Raw genomic sequence first — 27005 nt, 5'->3', positions numbered from 1 at the left:
CCTCAGTAAAGCAGCCGCCTGCTTTGGCAGTTCTTCCCCAATTCTTTTTCACAACCTACTCCACTACCCATCACACATACTATTAGCATTATAAATGGGGCATAAACGCATTCTTTATCTACAAAGTCACCATAAAAGTGAACCTGAAGTCTATTACTCAAGCGCTGCTACAGAAATCCGCTTAATTAAATTCTAAAGGGCTTAAACCAAAAATATACATTGTGATGATATGGGATAGAACATAAACTTTTTAATAGTAGTAACCAAGCACATTTACCATTTCTACAGGTGTAATAAAAATGCTAATATATGTTAATGTTTAGTCTGTGGTTAATGTTTTGTCTTCTTAATTTCCCCAAGGCTTTTATTACTGATTTAAATCTGCCACACTACCCCGGTGATTGCATCGCCTTCCATAAACGGCACTCTCAAACGAATGCTGATTAACAGAAATGAAGAAACATTTAGATAGGACAAACACTCGTATTATATGCTTGTAATCATTATATACATTTTGTCAGGAAGATGGAAAAGAGACAATTCCCTGCTTCCTCACTCTTCTCACAGCGGAAAATATGATTAGAGGCATAAAATGAATTTACGGGCCTTTATTTTAGGAAGCACATCATTATTAACTAAGTAATGATTGTTCCTCTGGTTCCAGGCACTCAAGCAGAAAGAACAAACTGAGTGTGATAACATAGATGTCTTCTACACACATTTCACTAAAATTCCTTATTAATGGAGTATTAAATGCTATTAATCAGCTCTATAGCATTACGATTTCCATTATTCAGACATCATCTTGCAGGGATTACATAAGAGACAACTTCCTAACTCACTCTCGCGGAGCAGCAGGGATCGCGGGAAGTGACCTACTCTCTGTGCTGAGGAGAAGAGCGTTTAATAATGCATCACCTTTAAATAATGCAATGCTATAATGTGTAAAATGCACACAAACACTAATGCTTAGAATAACAGAGCGCCTGTCACACCAGTGCCTGTGGTGACGCCCAACACATGCTGCAAACACGTGCTACAAATGCTGAGGGACCCCTGCAGCTACCAGACCAGGTTACACTGAAGACCATCACTACCTGGTTTGAAGACCAGGTCTTTACCTCCTGCAGACCAAGGAGGCATGAAGGAGGAATTTTCAGAAGGAAATATAACTTCATTTCTATATCACATCCCTCATGTAGAGCACGACAAGGCACTCTGTAGAGGCTCAGCATCACAGCAGGAATACAGGGCCCAGGGAGCACCCATGGGTGCCTCAACCCCAGGCTCACTTCTTGTCTGCAAAGACAGTTCTGATCACCGACCGAGAGAAAAATAAGAGAGGGCTTGAGACTTGATGGAAGAGAAGCCAACAGCACATCTGCCCTTGCAGACCCCAGCTGCTGCCCAAGGCATTTGCCATGTCGTGGTGTAACCTGAGGACTAACTGGGAAGGTTCCTCAGGGCAAGCAGAATTATGTGTTGCCACACATACTGGTGACACAGATGACACAAGAGCTGGCAGGTCTCATGTATCACATGGTTATGCAGCCGCTCTATCCCAGAACCTGCGTCAGGGTGCGGGTGCAGCAGGTCAGAAGAGCACAGGGGAGCAAAAGCGTTTCAACCCTTGGTGCTAATTGCTGAAGCTGGATGATCCCCATCTGCACTTCCCCTGCTGCTCAGCATTCAAATAGCTTAAATCAGTTGGAAACTAGCACTGCATTTCCATCCCTGCTTCTGTTAGTGCATGCCACCCTGTCCTCAGGAGGACCTGATGCCTGTTGTCCCATGCATGTGCCGCAACACCTGAGGTACCTCCATACTTAGATTGGATATTAGGAAAAAATTCTTCACAGAAAGGGTTGTCAGGCATTGGAATAGGCTGCCCAGGGAAGTGGTGGAGTCACATCCCCGAAGGGCTTTAAAAGGCTTTTAGATGAGGTTCTTAGGGACATGGTTTAGTGCCAGAGTTAGGTTATGGGTGGACCCAATGATTCTGAAGGTCTCTTCCAACCAAAATGATTCTATGATTCTACACTGTGTCCCACCATATCCTGACCCGTGGACTGACCCAGCTTCTCCCAGCACTGGATGCCCTTTCCCTCAAAGGAACCATGACCTCAGCTTGAATCGGGCCCTTTCAAACCTACATAAAATAATGCAAACAAGATGTTTCTTCTTCCTGGTGCCCCCAGTGTGCAGAGTATAATCCACCAGAGAAAGCTGCTTTGTGTTTAAGCAAAAGGCTGTTTATTGTTATTTATAGGTAGAGAGGAAGTCAGACTAAATGATCACAGTTGTTCCTTCTGCCTTTATAATCCACGACATATAATTAAAGCACAACTTTTCAAGTCAGTGTTTCCCTTCAGTGTTTTGCTCATTCCATATTTAACACAAAATTTGGTATTTCAGCTCTGATCATCGGACCTCGGCAGCAAACAACAGCGCAGGCAGCCGGAGCCCCAGCCAGGGCTCACACCCAGCCCAGCGACGGACTGGGAGAGTCAAGAAAAAAGCATTGGCTTAAATTTCACTTATGCAGTTTTCCCAAGTGGAGACATTTCCTGAAACAGGGCCCCGTAGTATCCTAATGCTCCCATGATGGTTTTAACTTAGATCTATGCAATATGATGTTTCCTAGACAATCAAACTAAGGCTTTATTCTTGGAAAGAGAAGGCAGCTTTGTCTGAAAGGTGACAATAGAGCAAAAGGGAAAACATGGGAGCACAATCGAGAGAAAAGCAGGAGCACACTAGACTGGCCCAAGCCAGATTCAGGTGCAAAACATGACAGCACCTGGAGCCCCCGAGGTGCTGTGGGGACACAGCAGAGGCTGGGGGCATGGCTGATCCTCACCCCATGCTGCCATCACACCTTTGGGACTCTGAATCCCTGAGAAACCCTAAACAGTTCCAAACTCAACCAGCTGATTTCAAAACTATCACTGAAACAACTAACTTGCTAGAAAACTTGGACTCAATGTATCAAAGCCCATTTCTGCTAAGGATGCTAAATGCACTGCGATTATACAACTGTGCATTGCGGATACTCTAATACTTGCCCAGTTGCTACTGCAGGCCCCTAGAAGACCCTCCTGTTGCAGGCAATTAAATCTACTTCATCTCAACAGACTCAAAAGCAAAGCAAGGAATTGGCTGGAAGGACTGGCAGTTTCTACCAAGAGCTTAAAAAAATTACTTTCTGCATTTCTAGCTGTTGAAGAATGTCAGTAACCAGACAATAACCCCTCTGAGAGCACTGAGGTCCATGCAGGCTGCAAGCTCTGTCTCTCTTGGAAGAATCATAAAAATCACAGAATAGTTTGAGTTGGAAGGGACCTTCAAAGCTCCCCCAGTGCCCCCCCTGCCATGAGCAGGGACATCTTCACCAGCTCAGGTTGCTCAGAGCCCCGTCCAGCCTGGCCTGGGATGTCTCCAGGGATGGAGCATCCACCACCTCTCTGGCCAACCTGGGACAGTGTTTCACCACCCTCATTGTAAAAAATTTCTTCCCCATATCTAGCCTGAATCTCCCTCCTTTAGTTTAAAACCATCATCCCTTGTCCTATCACAACATGACTGGCTAAAATGTCTGTCCCCATCTTTCTTAGCGGCTCCTTTTAAGTATTGAAAGGCTGCAATAAGGTCTCCCTGGAGCTTCTCTTCCCCAGGCTGAACACCCCAGCTCTCTCGGCCTGTCCTCCCAGCAGAGCTGTTCAGCCTCGGATCATTCCTGTGGCTCCTCTGGCCCCTCTCCAACAGGTCCATGTGTGTCTGTGCTGAGGACCCAGAGCTGGACACAGGACTCCAGGTGGGGTCTCACTGGAGCGGAGCAGAGCAGAGGGGCAGAATCACCTCCCTCCACCTGCTGCCCGCGCTGCTTTCGCTGCAGCCCAGGTTATAATTGGCCTCCTGGGCTGCAAGTGCACGTTCCCAGCGGTGACAACGCCGGGATTGCCCCGTCGTGCTGGCAGCCAGGGCAGCCAGGGCAGCAGACCCGCAGGCTCGCTGGGGCCGGGCAGCACCAGGGCTGCAGGCGGGTGCCGCGCATCTGTGATTTCCCTTCCGCGAGTTAATTGGTTTCCTTCACAGATTTCTGTGGGTTTTAATACTGCACCGTGTTTGTGCCTACGGCGCTACAGAAAGCAACAATCGGAGAGAAATAAATTCCTAGCAGCTTAATTTAGAGAGGAAAAACAGATACCTGCCACCAGTCTGGATCGTAAGCCAGCAAGCCGGAGACAGTGCATATAATCGGTTGTTTAACAGCAGCCGTGTCAGCTGGGTTGCAAATGCAGTCAATACCTACCAGTCCAACTTCCCCCCCACAGCCATCAGCAGAGATTCAATTATTTTTTGAGAAATACATTGTTAAATAATTAAAAAGTTACTGCATGGCTTTTTTTTTTTTTTTAAAAAAAAAGGACCAATTCAATTTTGGAAGTATAAAAGTATAAAGCTGTTAAAATGTGTCAGCTAGCAATTAGCTACTGTACACTGTTTGTTCTTGAATATAATCTTTGGGTAGGAGGGCAATATTCTTAGAAATGCAGCATTAACTTGTTCCTCAATGACTTTAATATGGCTCTTTTCAAATTACTACTCATAAAATCTCAGGGAAGAAAAATCTACTGATGATATTCCATCTCCTTAATTAGTTCCCTCTATCAGCAATCCAATAGCAAGTGTAATATTTATATAAAATAGAGCATACAGGGCTTACCGCTAACCCTGCTTTAACTGGTAAAATCAAAACAAAAGGTAAAAAGCAACGACTGTTTTGCAACTCGAGCAGACCGTACTCACAGGTATATGCAGCTTTTCAGATTTATACTTCAATAAATGCTTGTACCCAAACCATCCCAAAGGTTTTTACACCACTAACAGTACTTTTCATTATAAAATGCCCTCCTCCCTTCCTGTGCCAAATGGAAAACGCTTCAAACCCCAAAAGGTTTGGTACCCGTCATTCCTCCCCACTCACCCATCCCTTACAAAGGACCATAACCCTACTTATTTTAACCTCCCCATGGGAATAACCCCCCAGCCACCTTCTGCTTCCTCCATCCACATTTCCCTTTCCAAAGACCATTTTCCACTAAAACAAGAAGGCTGGAGGCACCAAAACTCACCAAATCATTTTCAATTGTTTTTAAGCTGCTGAATATCTTCAGCAGGATAATTACAACCATTTGTTTTCCAGCTAAGCCCGGAGCAACCCCACAACACATTATCCAGCCTCTGGTGAGGGGTGCACGAGGCTCTCCCCATAGCGAAGCTATGGACCTCTCCGAGCAAAGCCTAAAACAGAATCATAACCATTGTTATTAATAGAAAGTGGTAAAAATATCTCAGCACAGAGATTAGCTGCTGGTAAAATTAATCCATTCAAGGCCAAAAAAGGGGCTCAGGAGCACCCTGTGTTCTTTTTCCATCCTTCTTTTTTCCTTCATCTGTTGATTTTTCTTAGTTTTGAAGCTACCAGATACATATTCATTCTTTTCCCTGACAGTCAGTCCTCTTCCTATCCAGCCTAATCCAATTAAAGGTCAGCACCAAGATAATTTACCCAAAGCATGGTAGACTAGGTAAAAAGACTCCCATTAGATTTTTGCTCATGATAAAGGAATTGCATTTTCCCAAAGACAAATCCAGCTTATTGAAAATGTAAATCATTATTTTCTATAAAGATATAAATATCTGCAGGGCTTTTTTGAGACTATGTTGTAACACATCTTGTTTTCACATGTACTGCAGTTAGTACAATTGTAGTACAGAATAACTTACAGCATTAGATTAGCTTCTGCTTGATTGAGAATATCTTTATAATGGAAATCAGTGTGCACTTTTAACCTCGTTACAATGCTATATTATATGTCTGATTAATATATTAAAAGTGGCTCATTCAACAATAGGCTGTTTGCAGGCAGAAATGAAATTAATTTGACTTTATCACAACACCTTTATTAATGTCAACAAACTGACGACTAGAATTTGATTATGACAAGTGGATACCAATAAACTGATAGGCAACAATTCCAAAATGGGGTGGGGAAGCATCAAAGAAAATGGACTAAATGGTTTTAATGCATTTTCATGCATCTTCTTTGCTTTCCACTCAGCTTGCAAGTTGCAAGATGGACATTTCCACACAACTCATTGCAAAGAAAAATACTTTGCAACAACATCTTCAGGTAGAATGGTACTGAAGTGCTTTCTGGCTCCTAACCAACAGTGAGAATTGCATAAAGCAAGGCTCAGAGATGTCCTGGACAGTTTTCAGCATTTGCCAGGCAAAGCTTTGTGGGCCCATCTGCTCTGAGCTACCGGTGTCATTTTGCTGGTCAGAGCCAGCCCAGCATCACCTTGTGTGGTTCCTCCTCTCCCTGTTTGTTGGGCTGTCCCTCGGGGAGGAGACAGAGGACGGATGATTTGAATACCAGCACAGGCAGTTGAGATATTCGCTGAAATACCTGCTGTCTGGTACCCGGGAGAGCAGCAGCATGAAGTTTATTTGTACAGTGATACAGATCAATATGTGCAATCCAAGAGTTAATAAGCTTTAAAAAGACATAACTTAGAGCACATTGGTCACCCCTGAATTATCCGCACTAACCACCAGACTCACTCGCCTCCTCCGGGTCAGTGCCTAAGAGCATCATCTCTACCACTGCTGACAACACAGAGAAGAACTGGGTGTGAAAATAGATCTGGTAACAAAGATACACCTGCATCAAGAATTGCTAAATTCCCCAACTGCTGCTGCAGGTTTTTTTGTTTGTTGGGGTTTTTTTTGTTGTTTTTTACTTTTTAAACAGAAATAACTCTGCCAAAGTAGCTGTAGGCTATCAGCACAGCTTTCTGCAGCCAGCCTGCTCTTGATCAAACCAGGCTTTGGAAGAATAATGCAGTTAGCAGCGCACTTTACCCTCCGAGAGCAGGCTCTGTGCTCTCAGAGGTTTATTAGTGGGGGAATGCAACAGGTAGGGATGGAAAAGACCACCTGTTCATTGTTTTAGTAACCCCAAAAGGCTGAGAGAACTGCTCAAGAGCTCTGCCAGCAATGAGAGGTGCTTTTGCTGCAGAGCACAGCTGAAAAATCTGCCTCAGTAGTTTGCTGTAATATTTTTTCCCAACTAAGTGTATTTGTAGATGGCATCATGCCTGATACCTCAGTAAGTTGTAAAAATTATATCATTCACAGCACCACACATGGGCAGAGAATTCAAAATGAAGCACAAAACCCCATTGCAACCCAGCCCCTCAGCCTCTCCAGCGCAAAACAAAATGCCGCTGTTCCACCTGGGCAGCTCTGGGCACTATTTCTGCTTTGCAGAGGGTCGCTTTTAAGTTTCTGGTTTGTTCTTGGCTCATTCATCAGCATTGCTAATGGGAGGGTTAGTTCTAGTTTTAAGGCAGCAGCACTCACGGGGGTTACTGTCACTGGAAGTAAACTCAGTGCGGTTAAGATGAAGGATGCCCGGCGAATGACCCCAGATGGAGGTCTTAGTGGAAACTGCAGTCACGGATAATGAGGCCAAAAGAGGGTTTAGCGTAAAAAGCACAAAGAGATGGATATTGGTGAGCATGAGACTGGCGTTGCAAAGCTGCGGGTCTTAGCAAGGAGGAAAATCTTCAGGAAAGGAAATGGGCCAGAATACATTTTGCTAATAAGGCATCTGTGTTAATAGAGGTTGCGGGAGGCTGCAGCAACCCGGACAGCGAGCGAGGGAGCCGTGTCCGCAGAGCTGATATTGGGGAATTTAATCTCTCTGATAAAATGAAGACGTGTGGCCAGTTTTAAGAGAGAACCCCAGAGGCAGCTCCTTGATTCCCCAGTAAGCAGAGAGGGCAACGGCCTGTCCAGAGGGGTGTTCTGGACCAAGCTAAATAAGAAGAAATGCAGTTCATGACATGGATGTAACTTCTCTGCCAGCTACTCGAAAGCCAGGCAAGTCAGCCCAGACCCAAAAGCCTCCTGCTTCTGCCACGCACCAGCTTGTAGCATCCTTCAGGTAAACTAAACCTGGATTTTGGCAAGGACCCTGAGCATAAGGCTGGTTTAACTCTGAAGCGGATCCAGCTGCGAAGCTCCCAGCGAAGGGGCTGTGCCCCAGCGCTCCCCTTGCCGAGGGGCAGCTCCCCCTGCCCAGAACCTCTCCCACGGCTGCTGAAGCAGCAGAAGCCTCAAGACACCCAGAGGGAGTTTTCTGACACTGTGATCTTTGGTTCAGCCTGAAACTTTGGGTTTTTTTCTGCTTAAATCCAATCTATTTCAAGACCTCACGTTATGTCCTTGACCATTACAATTTATTACAAAATGAGACAGTTTGAAACTTCAAAGCCTAAAGCCCAGCGCCCAAGGAACAGACACCCCTCCATGCCCCCTCCTGCAATGCACACAGTCTGCTCTGGATGACATGACCACCAGCTCTCTCCTACATCCCAAAGCATCCCATGTCCAGCTGCCAAATACAACCGTGATGGAGGCCATGAAAAATGAGAGAGATGAGAAAAAAAAGATGCTCTGTGCAGTGAAGCAAGCTACATAATGTTGCAATATTGTTTCCAACTGTTCAGACCGTATTGTGCACCACTACCTCCTCTAGCTCTTTGTACTAAGGGCGTCTCTGAACCAATTATCTTTTTAAATGCTGAGAAGCCAGTTGCACAAGAGCAAATCAGCTCCTCCACTCAAACAAGGAACCAAGGAACAAGCCAAGTCATGGGACACACAAACAGCTACACAGAACCAGTAATTAATCTGCACAAGATCTCCAGGTTTGTTCTGACTTCAGCTCAGAAAAGATGCAAGACATCCCACCGTGTACAGCCTTTGTGCATCTCATTCGTGCTGTAGCCAGCACACAATGTGAAGTGAGATCAAGCCAGACTCAGTGGGTGCTGTATGATATTCCCGCCCATAAAATGCAGCGGCCTTAAAAAGCTCTTTTTAAGCCACAGAGTAGTGGGGATGCAGTTGTCACCAGCTGAGTGATCTGCCTTTGACTGAAGTCAATAAAAACATGTATGTGAGCTTCAGTGCAAAGTTGGGTTGGGCATCAAACACGCTGTCAAAGGATGCTCCCCGTGCTGCCGCGTGTGCGCAGGGAGGAGGGGGCACCACCAGCAGCTACCTTGTATTTTAATTAAAAGCATCACTGCAAATTCCATTGAAATGGCAGAGCACACCAGAGGCTAGGACACATCCAGTTAAAAGGACAGAGGCAGAACAAATTTGAGGACAGTATAGAAGTTCACAAATAGGAAACTCAAGTGCTGTTTTAAATTAAGCCCATTTTGATGCTCAATGACATCTCCTCTGGCTTTGCTCTGGTTTGAGCATCACTGGCCTCATCCACTGCTTCCACCTACCAGCTCTGCACAGCCCCGCACGCTCCGAAGTGCAGACCTGTACACCTGACCTGCTTCAGCTGGACCCAGTTTGGTGACAAATTGACCCAAAGCCTCACCGGACCATCCGGGCAAGCAGGAGAGGAGACCAGCATGCCACTTCACCCATGCTAGACCCCAGCAGAAAAAGGGCAAGGCTGACCTAAGACTATGAAAGTGTGCTACCCGTGTCCTCTAGAGCCAAAGCTCTCATTAGCAGCACAGTAATTCAGCACTTTGCCATATGCTTCCCCAACTATGAGAAAACCTTTAATATCCGAGACCTCTTCAGACAACTAATCATAATACTCTCAAGGTATTTTCACAGAAACAGGAATGTTGCTGATACTGTCCTCAGTGATCAGGTTTGTTTTAAAGCAAGCTTTTGTTCCCACTGCAGGTTCAACACTCTTATCAGGCATGTTACACTGGCCGTCACAAAATGGTTAACAAAAGTACACGATAAACGCGCCTTGGGACAGCTATGAGTGGGTCTGAGCTTACTCAAAACCAAAACCTCACCTGTATTTCCAGTTTTAACTGAAAAATGGAGATAGCTACCAGCAAGCATTAGAGAACAGCCTGAGGATTAAACTTTGCCAATAATAAAGCGAAAATACAGAGGCTGCACATCCAGCTGACTATCCCATGAGCAATGCCAACAGAAAGCAACCCACATTAAAAGTACAAAGAAACCGATCTCGGTGTCTCAAAGGAAATGACTTTTTGACCAGCGCTGTAAATTCAAAGCTCTCCTCGCAAGGCTCTTTCCTGCTCCAGCACAGAAAGAATCCATTAGCAGAGAGGAAAACTCAGCGGAGCTCCCTGATGCTGCAACCCACCCAGTAAAGCGGCTTCCAGCAAGTCACCAGGTGAGCCGCCTCCAAAAGCAGCTCCCGGGAAAACCTCGCTGGCATCACCGTGCTGACAAACACCCGGAATCACTGCCTATGGTGACAGGTGATATTTTCACCCCTGGGTACCAAAAGCCCCTTTACTTACATATTCTTGATTTTCATCCCTGTGTATTCACTGGTACTGAAATTTCTACTCCAACTTGCAACAGAGCAACGCTTCTCTGTGTGGCAGTACAAGCAATCAGAGTAGTTGGTTATCTTTTCAGCGTGCTCACAGTCTTCCTGCCAGGATTCCCCCAAAAAAACAACGGCAGACAAGGATCCAGTTTGCCTGACTCCTGTTCCTCCCTACACTGCCTCAGCAGCTCCCCACGGCCCGTGTCGGAGCTGGGCTCACACCCAGCGCTCTGCCTGTGCTGGGTGCTCCAGCTTTGGGATAAAACCTCCTCAGTAGCTCTGCAGCACGACTATATCACCCAGTTAACCCAGACCTGAGCGGTCTTTTAAAGGTGTCTGCAGGGAGGTAAAGCAGCAGGGATCCGCTGACAGCGCACATCGAGAACTGCACCCTTTGGCGCGGGTCCCTTCATCCTGCACACAGATGGGCGCAATCGGTTGAACTAAGGTCGGGCTATCTTCATTTTGCGATTTCACAGGATTTTTTAGAAACTCAGCCATCGGTTCTCTACGTGAAGAAAAATGCTTTGCTGAGCTCCCTGCTTTTTCATTTCCAGGCGATATTCTGCAGATAGAGCTGCACACCTCCACACTGCAAGGGGAGCAGTCGGGGCTGGGCAGCGCTCTCAGCACACATCTTCACATTGCTCCTAGAGATGCAGATGGCCAGGCTGGGACACCCCTGCCTGACAAGTCTGGACTAACTGAAGTTTCTCAATATGGTTGTTTTGGGGTTTTTTTTGGCAGTGGGTTGCTGGTGTTTTTCATAATGCTCTTTATCTATAAGACTTGTTAGACTAATCTTGTGTTCCTTTGCAACCCGTTCTCATTCCCAGAGTCAGTCATTTTACAGACGCCTCAGCTCCACAGCATCATCAGTGCCCATCCCTAATTACAGCAACACGTACGGGTCTGCCAAGCAGACAGTCCCGCTGTGCAAGGCGGGGATCGGCAACTGCGGCTCCGTGTCCAGACAGAGAGGCACCACACGACAGCTGAAGGGCAGAAGGCCCAAGGGCCGGGAGGGGACATGTGTCCTGCTGAGCGTGCAGGACAGATCAGCTCACAGAGCCAAACTCCACCTCCCTTTCCCCAACGACTCACACCTGCGGTGCATCCTCTTCCTCACACACAGTACAATTTTTGGTTGGTGTATCACTATGCCGTGAGTCACCTGTTGTTTCCCACTCTGTTGGGATGGGTCAAAACCCTGATGAGTTACAAGGAGGAGAAAAAAAGCATTAAAAAAAAAATATTTAAGTAGATAAATTACTATCTGTGTCAAATCAACAAGCCTTCATACCTCAACTCCATAACCTTTCAAGATAAATTTACAGCGCTGGTTTAAGGCAAGGAGCCCCAGAAGAGATCAACTATTAACGACATAAGACACACAGACCTATTGTCTCTCTTGTAATTCCAATAGCAGAGAAAGCATTAACTTCAAGAGGTTCTGGGGTTGAATATTTTATGAAGTTTATTTGTACTGTGTCTCTCCAATTGTCTGTGTTTGTGGTAGAAAGCATGAACAGACTGACTAAAATCACTTTTCCCTACACTCATGATTAAAATATCTACAAGAGGTGGATGCACTAGGTACATTTTCAACTACAGAAAAAGCAGCAAATAGGAAAGTTAATATAGATATAGCCCTAGACAGATTTCTTTTTTCTCAATCTGCCCTGAGACTCAGCCTCCTTGATAAAGTATTTTAATAGCATATTTTCAGGGTGAAGTTTTTTAAACAGACAAACTGCAGAAATAAAAACGCCCTAACACACACCACCGCTGCCAAACCAGCTATTAAAGCAAGGCTTGGGCTGGGAACTGCCCACTGCCACATTACTGAATTCACTCTTCCGCAGGGCTGTTTACACACCAGGAACAACATCGGTGTGCAGGCTTACATCTGGATGCATGCCTGAAGGCACACCGTGTCCAAAAGCACATTATCAACAGCACGATTCCTTGTCTTGGGGAGTGCAGAGCTCCTCGGAAACCTACCTGGAGACTCTGCAACACCTCTGGAGCTCAAGTTCACATGCTTTTTGTAGCCAGGTCTGCTGCGGGCTATAAAAGTGGTCCGGGACCCTGTGCAAATGCCGGCACCCAGCCTGGGGATGGGTGGTGAGAGGACAGAGGAGCAGATGCGTGGAGCAAGGATGCTTGATTAGGTAACGCACCCGGGGACCTGAAATACCGGGAGGAAAAACTACTGCCAGAGAAGTGAAAAACCAAAGCAGCCCAAAGGGCAGGCAAGGGCAGTAGCATTGTTAGACAGGATATAATCACTATGGGCATGGAAGATAGGTTTTCCATAATTCCAGGGGATTTTAATGACAATTAAATAACCTGTCATTACCCATAATAACATACAGGTGAATTTAACTTTGCCTACAGAAGCAGCGGTGGCCAAGGTCGGTAATAAAAGAGGTGGATGTGAGAAGCCAGTGTGAGAGTACAGCCCCTCATTTTCACAGACAACTCCCGCGGCATTTTGTCCTTTGATATGACAAGGGTGTCTGAAACCAATCATATTGACAGGATAACAGTACACACAACTGTTTGCTTCTGGGTATATTCTTTGAAACTCAATATATTCTGATAAGTTTAACAGAGAAACTTTCATTCTAGCACAGCTTAAAAAAAATTAAAAATCATTGTATCTATGACTTAGGGGCAGAGATATTTACCCCAGACCCCAGATGCAGACCGGCTGTCAGAGTCAGGCCATCTGCAGCGCTGTAGTGAAGACTGTCAGCACTTCCATTACTGCTTTATTCCTCCACTGAACATCTCATACTTTCATTCGTAAAAAAAAAGTTGCTCTGGGCTCAGGATTGACATAAGAGCCTTAACTGAGCAACACTGGTGTTTTAAAAAATAAATTTTAAAAACCCAGTGGCCATTCTCTTCCACCACCAATCGGTGGTCAATTGGCTTGCTTGGCTTGGATTTTTTTCCTCCACACTCCTATAACTCAAAAATGTCTCTAGAGCAAATAAAAGAATCACTCAAGTATTAAACGATCAAGAGGAGTTATGTTTAAATAAGTACCTAACTATATATGGCACTAATAAATTCCAACAGCTCTATGAAGTATGAAAGCACTGAATGGTTTTGCAATGCTCAGTGATTTTTTTATTTTAAAGTAAGTCAATTTATGTTCTGGTTTGGCAGAGGATGGGCAGATTATGGCTCTGCTGCCATGGTTTGTGTTGACTTTAGCAGCGCTCTGTCTACTTGTCTTCCCACAAACATATTTTCAGTAAACAGATCAAGGTCTCAGTAATCAATAATATAACCAACAGTCACGTTCCTTCACTGTATACATGGACATCTTCAAGAAAAAGTACGTTTTTATTGTTGTGCCAATAAAAGAAGGGTATGGGAGGACAAACACTCCTCCTTTCAGGACTGACGTGTGTGCGCTTCCCAAATCTGGCAGGCAGCCTGCAAGGGTGATGCTTCTGCTCTGCCTCAGCACCCACAAGCACGGAAGGTTTGCTGATACAAACCATGTTGGATGCTTGTGCCCACAGCTGAATACGTCGACCAATTTTTTGAGATCAAACTACATGTAGAAGTTTTGTTTCTTACTGCCTTGGAAATGCCAGCTGGGCTTAGAGCTGAGCTGGGTTTTCTCTCTTGTACACACCATTATCACCTGTATTCTCCATCTCACCCAACCTCAGGCCAAATGTACAGTTAAACCTCTGCTCTTGTGCTGTTCCAGAGAGGGCTGACAGGTTCTGACTGACAGAAGAACCACCTGTGCTGGTTCTACAGCAGCAGAAATTGTACCCAGCAGAACTGCTGCCCCTAGACTGAGTCCTGCCCGCATCCATCTGCCCAGGTAACCAACACCAAGACCCAGCCCTCAATCACAGCTTCCTCCTGGTCACCGCAACACAAGAATAATTCAACTTACTGGAGATTTGGTCCTTCAAATCCTTCTAAGCAACGAGGAGATCTTGCACCACATGTGCCAAATTACCCAGGGGGTGTGAAACTGCTCAGGTGCCACTATGTGATTTCACAGCCTGCATATGTGCGGTAGCACGTCTGGGGCAATCACCCAGCAAAGACGGCACATACAACAGCACAGTAGAGTGCTGCTGGCTGAATGCCATATAGCTCAAAATCCATAAACCGATACACTTCCACAGTCCCCAAAAAAGATAAGTGTCTAGTTACATTGCTAGTTCTGCAGTGACCTACATAAACACAGTTCCTTTGTAAACAGGAGTCGAGAATGATAGGAACAAGCAGCTAACAGGGGAACAGCAACAGATTTTAATCATCGTTGGCTTTAAGCAAACTATAACAATATTCCCGCACCTTTGCCCTCATCCCCAATTCTATCCTACCTGCACGGAGCAGTTCAATTGTGTCTCAAGAAAAATCTCCTCTGCAAAACAAGTGTTATATTACTATAGCCCATTTGTCCTTGGCATTCGAACAGAACAGTGGGATTTTCTGAACAAGAAAGCCTCAGTTTCTCAGGAGGCTCAGAAATTCACACAATGTGTTTTCAAAGAGTCAGGTCACTCCTAATAAATAAGAAATAACCTCACCCCTGGGATTAAAGGCAGCCCAAAACTGGAATGAGCTACCAAAAGAGGGAAAACCAGATCTCCTTTGGTAAATCAGGAAGCAGGGGATGTCACAGTATGCACTCTCACTTGGCATCTATTTGGAGGTACATTTCAGTGATGTTAAAGCAGGCAGGGGACACCCAGAGTGCAAAACCAGCCTTTCAGAGCTACCCGAGACAAGCACAGCACCCAGGGAGTACTGAAGATGCTGGGACATCTCAGCTCCCAACCTCACACCCCAGCCACAAGGCAGATGCCAGGACACCATTCAGCCCAGACGTGAGGAAGAAATTTTTTACGATGAGGGTGCTGAAACACTGACCCAGGTTGGCCAGAGAGGTGGTGGATGCCCCATCCCTGGAGACATCCCAGGCCAGGCTGGACGGGGCTCTGAGCAACCTGATCTGGGTGAAGATGTCCCTGCTCATGGCAGGGGGGGCACTGGGTGAGCTGGGAAGGTCCCTTCCAACCCAAACTATTCTATTATTCCATGACTCCAGACCCTTCTGCTCTGACCAACCTGAAAAGAGGCAAAGCCCGTAACTGACGCCCAGCCCATGCAAACACATTTCAAATGCTACCAAAAGTTTCAAAAATCATAGAACTGGGGGGAGAAGAAGGGAGAAGCTGGTAACTGGAGCATTTAGGGTTTGCTGCCTGGAGAACAGGGTTAGGTTGGTTTCAACACACAGAGCTAGCGGTTCACAACCGAGCCCTGCTGTGGCAGCAAGCTGGGGAACTGCAGAATAGCACTCACAGTTGCTGAGAGCTTTCCTTCGTTCTTCTGCACATGGACGATCGCATCCCGCACGAGGGAGAAGAGGTTCAGGAGGACATGCTCCATGTCATAGATGCCATGCATGCCTTTGGTCAGCCCCTCCAGTGACCTGATGTACTCTCGCCAGTGGTTATCGATCTCTACGACGCCTGCCAAGCATCCCTGCATCACCGAGCTGCAGTAGCTGGCACAGGGCTTGGCCAGGAGGAGCCCCTGGCAGTGTGAGCAGTACCACATCTTCAGCAGCGCTCGGCCACAGTCCTTGCTGAATTTTAAGTGGTCAGTAGTGTTTATCACCTCGATCCCCAGGTTGAGAGCCTGCAAAAAGACCCGCGTGGCCTGCAGCGACTTGGATACTTGCGTCATCATCATCTTCGGGTAGTTACCAAAGACTTTGAGGTCTCTCCTGGCTGCCCGCAGGCATTCAGTCATTTCCACAGAGAAGTCGGGGAAGCCGGGATTAAGCAAGTGAGAGTAAACCAAAGGGAATAAACTGTCAAAAAATTCATTTATCATGTTATTAACACTGATGTCAGAGCCCAATATGTACAGCGAGACATCAGTAAAAAGTTCTCCAACAAACTTAAGAGCTCTGGGCCCCATGCTCTGGTAGTGGGTCCTAAACATGCTGTTGGTGAAGTTCCTTGCATGCCGTACTACAATTTCAAAGGCTTCTGCAAAACAGAACAAAAAAAAAGACGTTATTAAGAGACGATGAGCTCAGGACCAGGAAGGATAACACTTTACCCCATTCCTGCTGCCAAGACTCATCCTCTCCTGCCAGCTTTGGGTCACAGCCCTGCCTACTGCAAAACTTACCAGCATCAGCGATTTTCTGGGGAAATGCATATATTCTTTAAACAAAAGCTACATTTCAAAATGGCAAAACCTATGAGCTAGTTAACATTTCAGCTTTTAAAGAAAATATTGATTCAAGAAAAGGGCTAGACTGCAATTTCTTCCTCTCCCTCTTTGATATTGATTTGAAATTAACAGGAATTCTCTCTCAAGACTTAAGACAGAGATAAATGTTTGACAAATTGTACAGTGTTTAAAATTAGGAAACAGTAAATACTGGCATTCCATTATGAAAAGGAAAATATTTATAGGAGCTTAATCACAGAGGATATTTGGACCGGATCCCCAGCACCTGCCCTGCACTAAGCGTCCTCCAAGTCGTTTGAAAAGCCCTTGCAGTACCGTGGGTTTCCCAAATGCACCAGGTTCACTTCAGCTGCAGATCCAACGTTTCGTCTGCCCTGGACAAGAGCTGCTCCACGGTCCAAAGTGGTGGTGACAGCCAGCAACAGTGTCCATAGAATCAAGGATCATTTTGTTTGGAAGAGACCCTCAAGATCATCAAGTCCAACTGTTAACCCAACACTGGCACTAAACCATGTCCCTAAAAACCTCATCTAAATGCCTTTTAAACCCCTCCAGGGATGGTGACTCCACCACTGCCCTGGGCAGCCTGTTCCAATGCCTGACAACCCTTTATGGGAATAAATTTTTCCTAATATCCAACCTGAACCTTCCCTGGTGCAACTTAAGGCCATTTCCTCTTGTCCTATCAGTTGTTACATGGGAGAAGAGACCAACACCCTCCATGCTACAACCTCCTTTCAGGCAGCGGTAGGCGGGTGCCCGCCAGGACGACTCTCACATACACCAGGTTGTGCCAAGCTGCCCTGTGAAGCTCAAGTTTTTTTTACATGAAGACCATTAATTTGCTAGGAAAAGCCAGGGTGCATTTTCCCTTCTTCACCTTCAAAGACTTGGGGACTTTCTGTTCATACCTCCTCCATGCAGCAAGCAGGAGAGCCTCCATGCAGCAGGGTCACTGGGTGGTTATTCCCTTAATTACAGCCCTCCCTACCAAGAGGCTGCCAAAATATCCATACCCAGAGATGCAAAGACAATGTGCCTACGCACACCTCAGTTTGCAAGTTAAAGCATTAGAAGGGGAGGTGACAACGGCAAACTAAAGTCTTTTTCTTCAGCCAACTCTCTCTACCAGCCTGTGTCCCACCCTCCAGGGTACTATTCATTAAATGCTAAAAATAATGAACTGCCTCTCAGTTCACAGGTCACTGATGCCCCGCGATGTAACCACTCTCAACTGTGCCACTCTGGAAGCACACATCCAGGCTCAATTTGCATGAAAATTATTCATGTTCAATAATTAAAGGGAATGTTTAATTTTTAAAACCAAAAGTGTTATTTTTCCCATTTGTTAAGGCTGTGATGCAGCTGAGCGTGGCCTGACGCCTCTCCACGGGGGTTCGATATCAACGCAATCACAAGCAATGCCAGGCCTTGCCGCTCGCCCCGCATAACCTCTCACGTTGCTCAAGAGCTTTTGAGACATCACATCTCCAGGACTTCCAGCCCTTCCTTCCCAGGTGCGCTTTATGCTGAGACCCAATGCTGTTTGCTGCCCCGCACACCAGCACACAGAAAGCTGTGGTATAAGCAGTGATCAAAGCAGAAATTACTGATAGACTTTTGCAAACAGCTTCTCCATGCCATCTGCTGCCTGCACACCTCCCGGACACACCACTGAAGCGTTTTGTCCACAGCTCCCGACACCCGCAGCACCAGGACTGCCCCAGCAAGCCCAGAGCAGCCATCTGCATTCCCAGACGACACAAATCCCTCCTGGCACCACAGTCTGACGGATGCAGACGTGCGGGGACACAGAGCCCTCTGTCCATGCCTCCCCCGCCGTGACAGCAGCACCTCGCTCCTCGCACCCCGACAGACTGTTGCAAAGCTCTCCAGGCACAGCGGCACACCCAACGCGGAGCGGGGTAAATGTGCGCTATGCGAGCAGAGCAAATTCTGGTTGCGCTATTAAAAGTTTTAAAACAACAACAACAACAAAAAAGTCTTCAAATAGGGCACGTGGATTATGAAACTTTTTCCCTTCTTTATCCTCAAGAGCACCAGAATAGCTTTTTCCTCAAAGAGCACAAAGCACTCTCTGGGCCAATGTTTTTCTGACAGCACTGCAGACGATGCCAGGATTTTCATGCTGTGCCTCACCATTCGCCTTTAACCTCTTCTCTGTTAGTTCCCTTAGAAAAAAGTCCTCCCTCTTCCCTTTTCTTGCTCCTCTCTGCTTTGCAAGTTACCATCAGAGCCAAGAGACTCTTCGCTGATTAGAAAAATATTCCAGGCTCCTATGCAAACCTCCTACGGCGAGAAATGCTTCAGAAAGGAATTGAGAACAGTGGCGTATCAGAAGAGCATGCACACACAGTCCCACTGCTTTAAAGGTCATGACATGCACATAATTTTTATCATAATAACTGGCTAAGAGTGTCTATTCTATGCGCCTTGGAGCCTTCGCATATATCCATTAGAGAGCACAACAGGGACTATAAAAGCACATGGAGCCTCCTGCTGCCCTATTAATAGATGCAAGAAATAATAAAACTTTGTGAAAAAAGAGTATTCCGCATCCAAAATCTCTCACACCCAACTCCCCTAGTAGTTGTTTATTCTGAAATATTCCTCTCGAAGCACTGGCTGCAAGAATTTTAAAGCCCCAGCAGCAGAAGTGACCCACGGCCAGACTCCGAGCACTTCAAAGAGGAGGAAACTTCATGGGTCAGTCCGCTGTGCTCCCATGAGTGAGCCTCGCGGGAAGAAGGAGGGGACACCACATTACAGAAGCAGCACAGGCTTCTGCTCCTCCATAAAGCCCCACAGCCTGTTTTTGATGCTGGTAAAACCTGCCCTGCTCATAACATGGCACTACTGAAACTCCAGCTGCACAGAGCTGCAATCTAGAAGGCTGGGTCACGGACCTGACAGCCCAAGTGGCTGCAAGTCACCACACCAGAAAGTCAGTCCTGTCTGGGTACGACTTCAGCACGTTTCATTCGCAAGTACCGAGAGGTGCTGAACACACACACACACAAACTGTGCTCCAAAGTCATCTCAGCCAGCACAGGGACAAACCGTGGGAGCACTGTAACACCACACAGCACCACGGTGCTCTGGCCCAGGATGGACTGGAAGAACCAGACTGTGCTCGAGTGAAACAAAGGGACCACATGCAGGACATGAGCTGGAACACCATCAGCAAAGCGTCACACCTGCCACAGCGGAACCCTACGTCTGTCAGCCACCTCTGCCAAGGGCTCATGACGATGGTGTGAAACAGCTGAACCTCTACTCCAGAGCGCATTTATCAGGCACCAGTTGAAAAGCATGGGCTTTTGCTTATTTTTCCAGCCAGACTCTCACTGAAGCACCTGGAGAGGAGTTGCTGCCTGGTTCCAGTGGCCAGGAGGGAAGGACTAAGCTGCTTTCAAAGTGCAAAAGCTCCCCAGAACTCAGCCCAGGGAGGGCTCCACAGCCGCTGCAAAGTGGCAATTAGAGAAAAGAAAATAAATTGTAAAAGAGCATAACAGTGCCCTGAGTGGGGATTACTGGCAGGAGAAGGAAATCACTGCGTTCTCAGCTCAGATAATAAACGTCTGCTGCTTAGTAAAAATGTCGGTTTTCCTGAGAAGGCACATTCGCTCCTGAGCTGCAGCTACTTCAAAGGGGCCGATGCTGGGGCCGGAGGAGCTCAGATTAACCTGCTGGCTCCCCCAGGGCTGCAGGAGACTCCAGCCGAGTCTGGGACTTGATGGGTTTATTTAAGAAATTATGTGATGCAGTTGCCTGAGCCGCAAGGAGCTGGCATGAGCAACCCCAGCGAGTCATTCCTGCACAGTGTCCTCCCAGAGAGGTGAAAGCCAAAATCTGACAGCAGCTGGAGAGCCAGAGCAGCGACAGAGACAGCACCCATCTCCAGTCCAGCACCCCCAGGTCTGAGCTCAGAGAGTGCAGCTTCACAAGCAACTGGAGCTGTTTGGAAAGGTGCTGCTGGTAGGAACAGGGAGGTCCATCCTCCCTCTGCCCTGCACCCCCATGCCAGCTCACCAAAAACCAGCATCACAGCAGCCACGTGGAGCCACCTCCCTGCACCACTGTGGCCAGGGGCAGGTGTCAGGAGCTATCACGGGGGGAAAGCAGGATCCACCATGGAAATCAGACATCAGGACATGCTGTGGACTTTGTGTGTGACACTCCGTCACTGTGCCGCTGCCGTTCTGCTGCAAACACGAGCTTCTCGCAGGGACAGAGCCCTTCTCTGTGCATCACACGGCGCACCGCACAGGTCCTCTTTGGCAAAGGCACACCACAGGTGAGGGAGCTGCACAGCACAACCGGCAGCGTTAGCAGCCCAGCTTCCACAGTGCATCTTGTCAAAGAACAAAGCAGTGATGTGGAAATGCCGGCTTGTGTGACATCCAGTCACCCCCAGCATGTGGACCCCAAGGGGTTAAAACTGCACCTACAACCTTGATTTTACTGTTTCTTTACACCTGGGCACACAAACCATGCAACCATAAAGCTCTCTCTGAGCTGTTCCCGCTGCCCATCAGGAGCTGAGCTCCCATTTACACCTTTGCAAAATGTTCCTATCTTAAAAGGTGGGTAATTTTCTCCCCACATTTAAAGCCTTATCTTGATGACATAAAGATATGTCTTCACTCTAGAGGAACTACAACATGTTTGTTATTTCACTGCTAAGACCTGGTAAAGACAACACCCTGTTTTATTTTTGGGAAAGAGAGCCAGGCAGGTAATTCTAGGCAAAGTCACAGTGTCACCACCATGTTGCTACCTCCCCATTAAAGCTTCAGGGCCATCTCCTCCAGGACTATCTCAGACTGTAAAACAAACAAGAAACTGATTTCTGTGCAGCAGAAACCTGCCTGGAGGTCAACAGGAATCACCGGCATCCAGCAGAATTTCTCTCTCTGCAGATGGTGATGCCTTTTGTGACCCACTGCATCCTTCCCAGGATGCTCCTGCTTGGAAGCGCCCCAGGTTACAACGCTGCACGCGGTTCTTCCCTGTCCTAAACATGGGACCATTTTCAAATCTCACCAGCTCTACGTAACCAAATGCACTTCAAATGCCTTTTAGGTATGGATGTGCCCCTTCTCCCCCAGTAAGTCTCATCTACAGATGAGACAGCTCCAGGGCAACAAGTGAGCCAGCTCCTGAAGCCTGGTGGATTTGCTGAGGTCCCTCTTTAAGGCTCCAGTGGCTCTCCCCACGTCCCTGGGTTTGCTCCCCAGATACCTTCCCTGGAGGGTCCTTACTCACAGGACTTGGTGACAAACTCTCTGTGCAAGGTACAGAAATAACTACAGAGGCCAGAGAGCCCCCAGACCCATTTGCCGAACTGCTTCAGCTCTTCTTGCTCTCTGGCACTTCCCTGCTGACTGTAAAACCTCATTTATTGCCTGTGAAGTGACCTATTGATGCAAATCCCTCTTGCTTCACTCCTCAGGACACAAATCACATCAGGAAAGAACCAGGCACTGGAATCCCTCAGCCCATGAGAATTGTTTCCATCCCTAAGTCAAAACACAGGTGTCCAGGCAGGGTGGCAGAAGATTAATCAGTTAATTAACCTGGTCCTAAGGCAACTGCTGCATCCCCTTCAGGTCCAGGGTTTCTAAACCTTTAAAAGCCACACACACCTAAAACCAAAAATGCTCAGCCCCTCCAAAAATATGCCAGCGTTGATGGATGGAACTTCAAACATTCATCAAGGAAATGCTGAAAGTTTTGGGTTTTGTAACCTTGCCAAAATATTTTCTGACACAATTGCCATGATACTACTACAAAGCCATAGGCGTTCACATGTGAGCGAGCTCTAAAGGAAATGCTTCTTTAATATCTCCAATGAATCAGACAACTTCAGACTCATCGCAACATCCTGTGATCTTGAAAGATGCACAAAAGAGCTCACCGAGAGAGAAACAACTGTTTGCCTGGGCTGCCACAGGCACCGCTGGTGTGACGAACCACAAGTCATTTTTCAAACAGCAGGTAATATTTATTTACCAACTTGGAAAAGGTTTGCAATATATCGAGCAGAAAGGAAACAAAATCCAAGAGATGTTCCCCTGGCAACAATAAAAGCAAACCCCAGATTTGTTTCCTTATGATTTACACCACACTGCAAATTTTTAACAACATTATCTGGAGACAAAAGCTCTTCTAAGCAGCGTAATTACTTTTGTCTGTGGCATTACAGAACCCATCAGCTGGTGCCACTGCTGCTCTTACAGGGTTTGTTTCTCTGAGTACATTTGGGTTTAGAGCTTAGGAAATTCTTTTTTTCAACTATGACAAAGCCTTTTGGATTACTGTTACAATATTGTCACTATAACAATTATGCACTTGAGCTCCCAAGCTTATGAGATTAGCTCCAAAGCATTAGTAATAAAAATTAGAATGATTTAGTTATTCTGTCTTTCAAATTTTAAGCCATCAAGGTTTGCACTTTCTCCCTTTGCTCCATCATCATCAGACCAGGATTTCTGTCCAACATTTAAAGGAGAGGGGGCTCCTTCCAGCTCCCTCCCCACCACCTTTGCTCCCATGGATGCCAAGTTAAACATCTGAAAGCCAATGCTGCTCACCAGCCAAAGCCAAATCATCATGCTGTTGTCAAAAGAGCATATTCTCCTAATTATCTGTGCCTATCAAAACATCAAGCCCCAAAGCCACTTATTTTTAATCATTCAGCTCATCTAGTGCCCTGGCATTTTGAAACACACTCCCTGAAGTTTCTAATAACAATACTGTCGGTTAGCATCTCATTATACCCGCTCAAAACACCCTGAAAACACGCTCCTATTATATTCTAGTTATACAGACTAGGTCCGACTGTTAGGAAATTAGTCACACTGTGGTTCACCCATATATTATTTATATCCCATGGATAAAAACTTTGTTAATGCAGACAGCAGAGGCCACCAATGCAAGATGCTACAAGCCCAGAAGCAAGGACACAGGAAATGCCTACAGCTTCCCACCTCCAACCGGCCCCTCCTGGGGCAGGTCCTGTGGTGGTCTGTGCCTGTGCCAGGGTCAGAGATGCTGGAGGGGACCACAGGAAAGCAGCTTTTCTTCTGAGAATGACTCTGCAGTAAAATCTTTTGTGGGACTTCATGCTTGAACACATGGCTGTGGTGCTTTCCATTAAATATGGATTGCACGTCTATTGTGTAACTTGTTTTCCTGAGCATCAGGAAATTTCCGTTTGGTGCCATGACAGATGTGTGAATGCTTAAGAGATTCCTGAAAATTTAATACGAAGTTAAAAATGTAAACAGTCAGGTCTGGCACGAGTGGTGGATGAACATGATTCTTTGTAAAAACCAAGGGGAGAAGGAGAACTAAACACCTGGAGAAGCCGGCTCAATCCAAACCCTAGGACCACCCTCAGAAAAGCAGAGAGGGAGGGATGCAAGAGGCTTCTGCACCAAAAAAAGTGGATCTGTTGGGCTGGCAACTTGCCAGACTAAAGAAAGATAAATCTCTTGAGGGTGGTAAAACACTGTCCCAGGTTGCACAGAGAGGTGGTTGATGCTCCATGCCAGGGGACATCCCAGGCCAGGCTGGATGGGGCTCTGAGCAACCTGATCTGGGTGAATATCCCCCTGCTCATGGCAGAGGTGGGACTGGGTGAGCTTTGAAGGTCCCTTCCAACTCAAACTATTCTATGATTCTCTCTCCATGCACCTCATACCCCCAGCCTGGTGCCGAAGACCACGCAAGGGCTGGGGTTCAAGTTCGGGCTCCTCTCTCTATCACTGAGCATCAGTTTAGGGATGCACCGCGCAGCAGGACCACAGGGAAGAGGCACAGCAGAGACTGCACACAGGAGCGCTCGAGGATGGAGGGAAGCCTTGGGCTTGGAAAGCATCTAACTCTGCACCAACCATTTGTGTGGGGTGAATGCTGTTCCTGCACAAGTGATTGAATGCAAAGGAAATGTTTTTGTCCTCACCCGCTGCGCTCCGAGATGGCTGGGACTTTGCACTGGAGAGAGCAGGAGGCGAACTGCAGTTCCACAGGGCAGGGACCACGGGGGTCACAGGGGTCTCACCCCAACCCAGCCCCACGGGAGGGCAGCGGGGGGCGCTGAGCGGGCAGAGCTCGGGGTCAGCCCTCCAGGAGTTCGCTTTCAGCCACACACAGAAATATATACCCTCCAAATATTTCATATTTTCCTTTTTCCTTCTAAAGGGGAAAAGTTAATTAAACCAATCCCACAGAACAGAAAATAAATCACTGAAAACAGCACCACCAGGCTTTTGTTATGCTATAATTATATCAATAACATGCCCAGAACTAATGTCACGTCACTAGGGAAACTTTCACCTTCAGCATTTTTTTCTGCTCCATTTTTCTTTGCTTCTATTCCCTCTTACCTCACCAATTTGCTGCAGAGATGACGGTCTCCAACTACAACTCTTATTTTGAGCCAGCAGCTCAGGCAGGGAGCACAGCAGGAATAGCTTCAAAAACCCTGGGAAAGGGGCATCTCTGCCCTGGGTAACTGGCCAGAAAAAATATCACAGACTCAAGCATTTTACCACTGCAAAGCCACATCTGGTGTTGTTTTGGTTTTATTTCTAAACACAAAGCGCATTTCCAAAACAGAGAGATGAAACAGCACTTGGTCACACCTCACCACCTCAGACATATTTTACTAATTGGAGGCTCCAACGTCCACCTAATGGGGTTATAAAGATACTGAAAAAGAAGTATGCCCTTTATAAGGCAAGTGATAAGCCACATTTCAAGCAGAGGGCAAACGATGCCATACACTCCCTCCCAAATTTACAAGCCAAGCATTTTTAAAGACCAGGACATCAGTTTGTATAGTTTCTCCATTTAAACTACAAATTATAAGCAATATCTGAAAAAATGCATGCCTAGCAAATTCCTTTATTCATCAGAAAAAATGAAGATAAAGCAAGGCACCAGGTCAAGTTGAGCTTGCACTCAAAAATCGAACAAAATTCTTTGGAAGTGCATTGGCCTCAGTAACTTTAGAGCAACACAGATCTGAGACGGGTTTTCCAGGCTCCCTTTCATTCCAGCGGGCTTTTATCAGCCTGTTAAGTCTCCGACAATGGAGAGCAGACTATTTATTTAAGAAGCAAATTCCTTCCTTTATAATCTCCCCTGGCCAAATTCTCTTTAAAGTGAGCACAACTATCTGATGAAAAGCAAATGGCAGATGATCAGTTCTTTATCCCTATAGCGACACAAAGGAATTGCATTTATTTAAGGGCACCTGTTGACTGTTTTTAAGTCACTCCAGCCCCTCTATGTCTGATTTCAGTGTCCTACCTGTGCCGGCAGAACTTGGGAAAGGCTCAGTAACACACAGCAACCAACATCCAGGTAACTCTCTTGCCTAACAAGCAGCTGTTCCCAAGACACAGAACAGTGCCCAGGCTCTCAAAAGCAATTTAGTGATTTTTTTAAGCTGATTTTGTCTCAAGACAGGGGTTTCCAACATGGAAATAATAGCATGGATCATCTCGGCAGCACAAGCACAACCAGCCCCTCCAATGGTCCCTGGCAGCATCCAACTCACCAGGTATACACAGGATATTTTAGCAGCATCATGCTCAACACAGAGCAGGTACCCAAAGCCTTGTCCTGTCTGAGGTGCCGTGAGGACACACAGGACACCATACCCACACCAGCACCACTACAGCAGGGCTCAGGACACGCCAGGCACCATCTTCACCCATGAAAGAGATGGACCTGCCCATGGCCCCAGTTTCCAGACTTAGCACTTTCCAAAAACTGGACTAGTTTCTTTCCTTCCCCTTTGGTATCTTGAGTAGAGCTCCCCAAAACAACGTCTGTTTTGCTGGGGGCCTTTGGGTATTGTTTTTTTTTCGGCTGGTTGTAGGGTTTTTTGGTTGTTGTCTTTTTTGCTTTGGGTTGGGTTGTGTGTTTTGGATTTTTTGGAGGGGTTCTGTTTGGTTGGTTGTTTTTTCTTTGGTTTTGAGGGGGATGCTTGTTTGCTTAGGGGACTGTTTGCTTGTTTTTTGGGGAGTTCGGTTATTAGGGGTTTTTTGTTTGGTGGGGGGTTTTGCTTGGTTGAGCTGTGCAGGGGGGTGCGTTGGTGGGTTTTCTTTGGTTAGTTGGGTTTGGTTTTGTTTTCTAAGCTGGTGCACAGCAGGTCCCCGTCCAGGGAAGAAGCTGAAGGTGGGACATGTCCTGGTGGCAGCAGCTGAGGCCATGGCTGGGCCATTCCCAGCATCCCACTTGGTTCCTGTATCCCCCCTTGGCCCTGACTCAAAGCCC

The 27005-nt window shown here is 46.7% G+C and overlaps 1 protein-coding gene across 1 annotated transcript in view; it reads right to left on the bottom strand.

Annotated features, from left to right (window-relative positions):
- GPC3 (glypican 3) overlaps positions 1 to 27005 on the bottom strand; it is a gene marked incomplete at both ends in the record, with an annotated part of 149630 nt that overhangs the window by 62990 nt on the left and 59635 nt on the right. Inside the window, one exon of the mRNA XM_080352559.1 lies at positions 15786 to 16480. Coding sequence (XP_080208685.1) covers positions 15786 to 16480 — 695 coding nt within the window. The remainder of the gene's footprint in view (positions 1 to 15785; positions 16481 to 27005) is intronic.

This window comes from Nesoenas mayeri (genome assembly GCF_963082525.1).
Source record: "Nesoenas mayeri genome assembly, chromosome: 13".
Classification (NCBI taxonomy): Eukaryota; Metazoa; Chordata; class Aves; order Columbiformes; family Columbidae; genus Nesoenas; species Nesoenas mayeri.
This window is presented reverse-complemented; position numbering and strand designations above follow the sequence as displayed.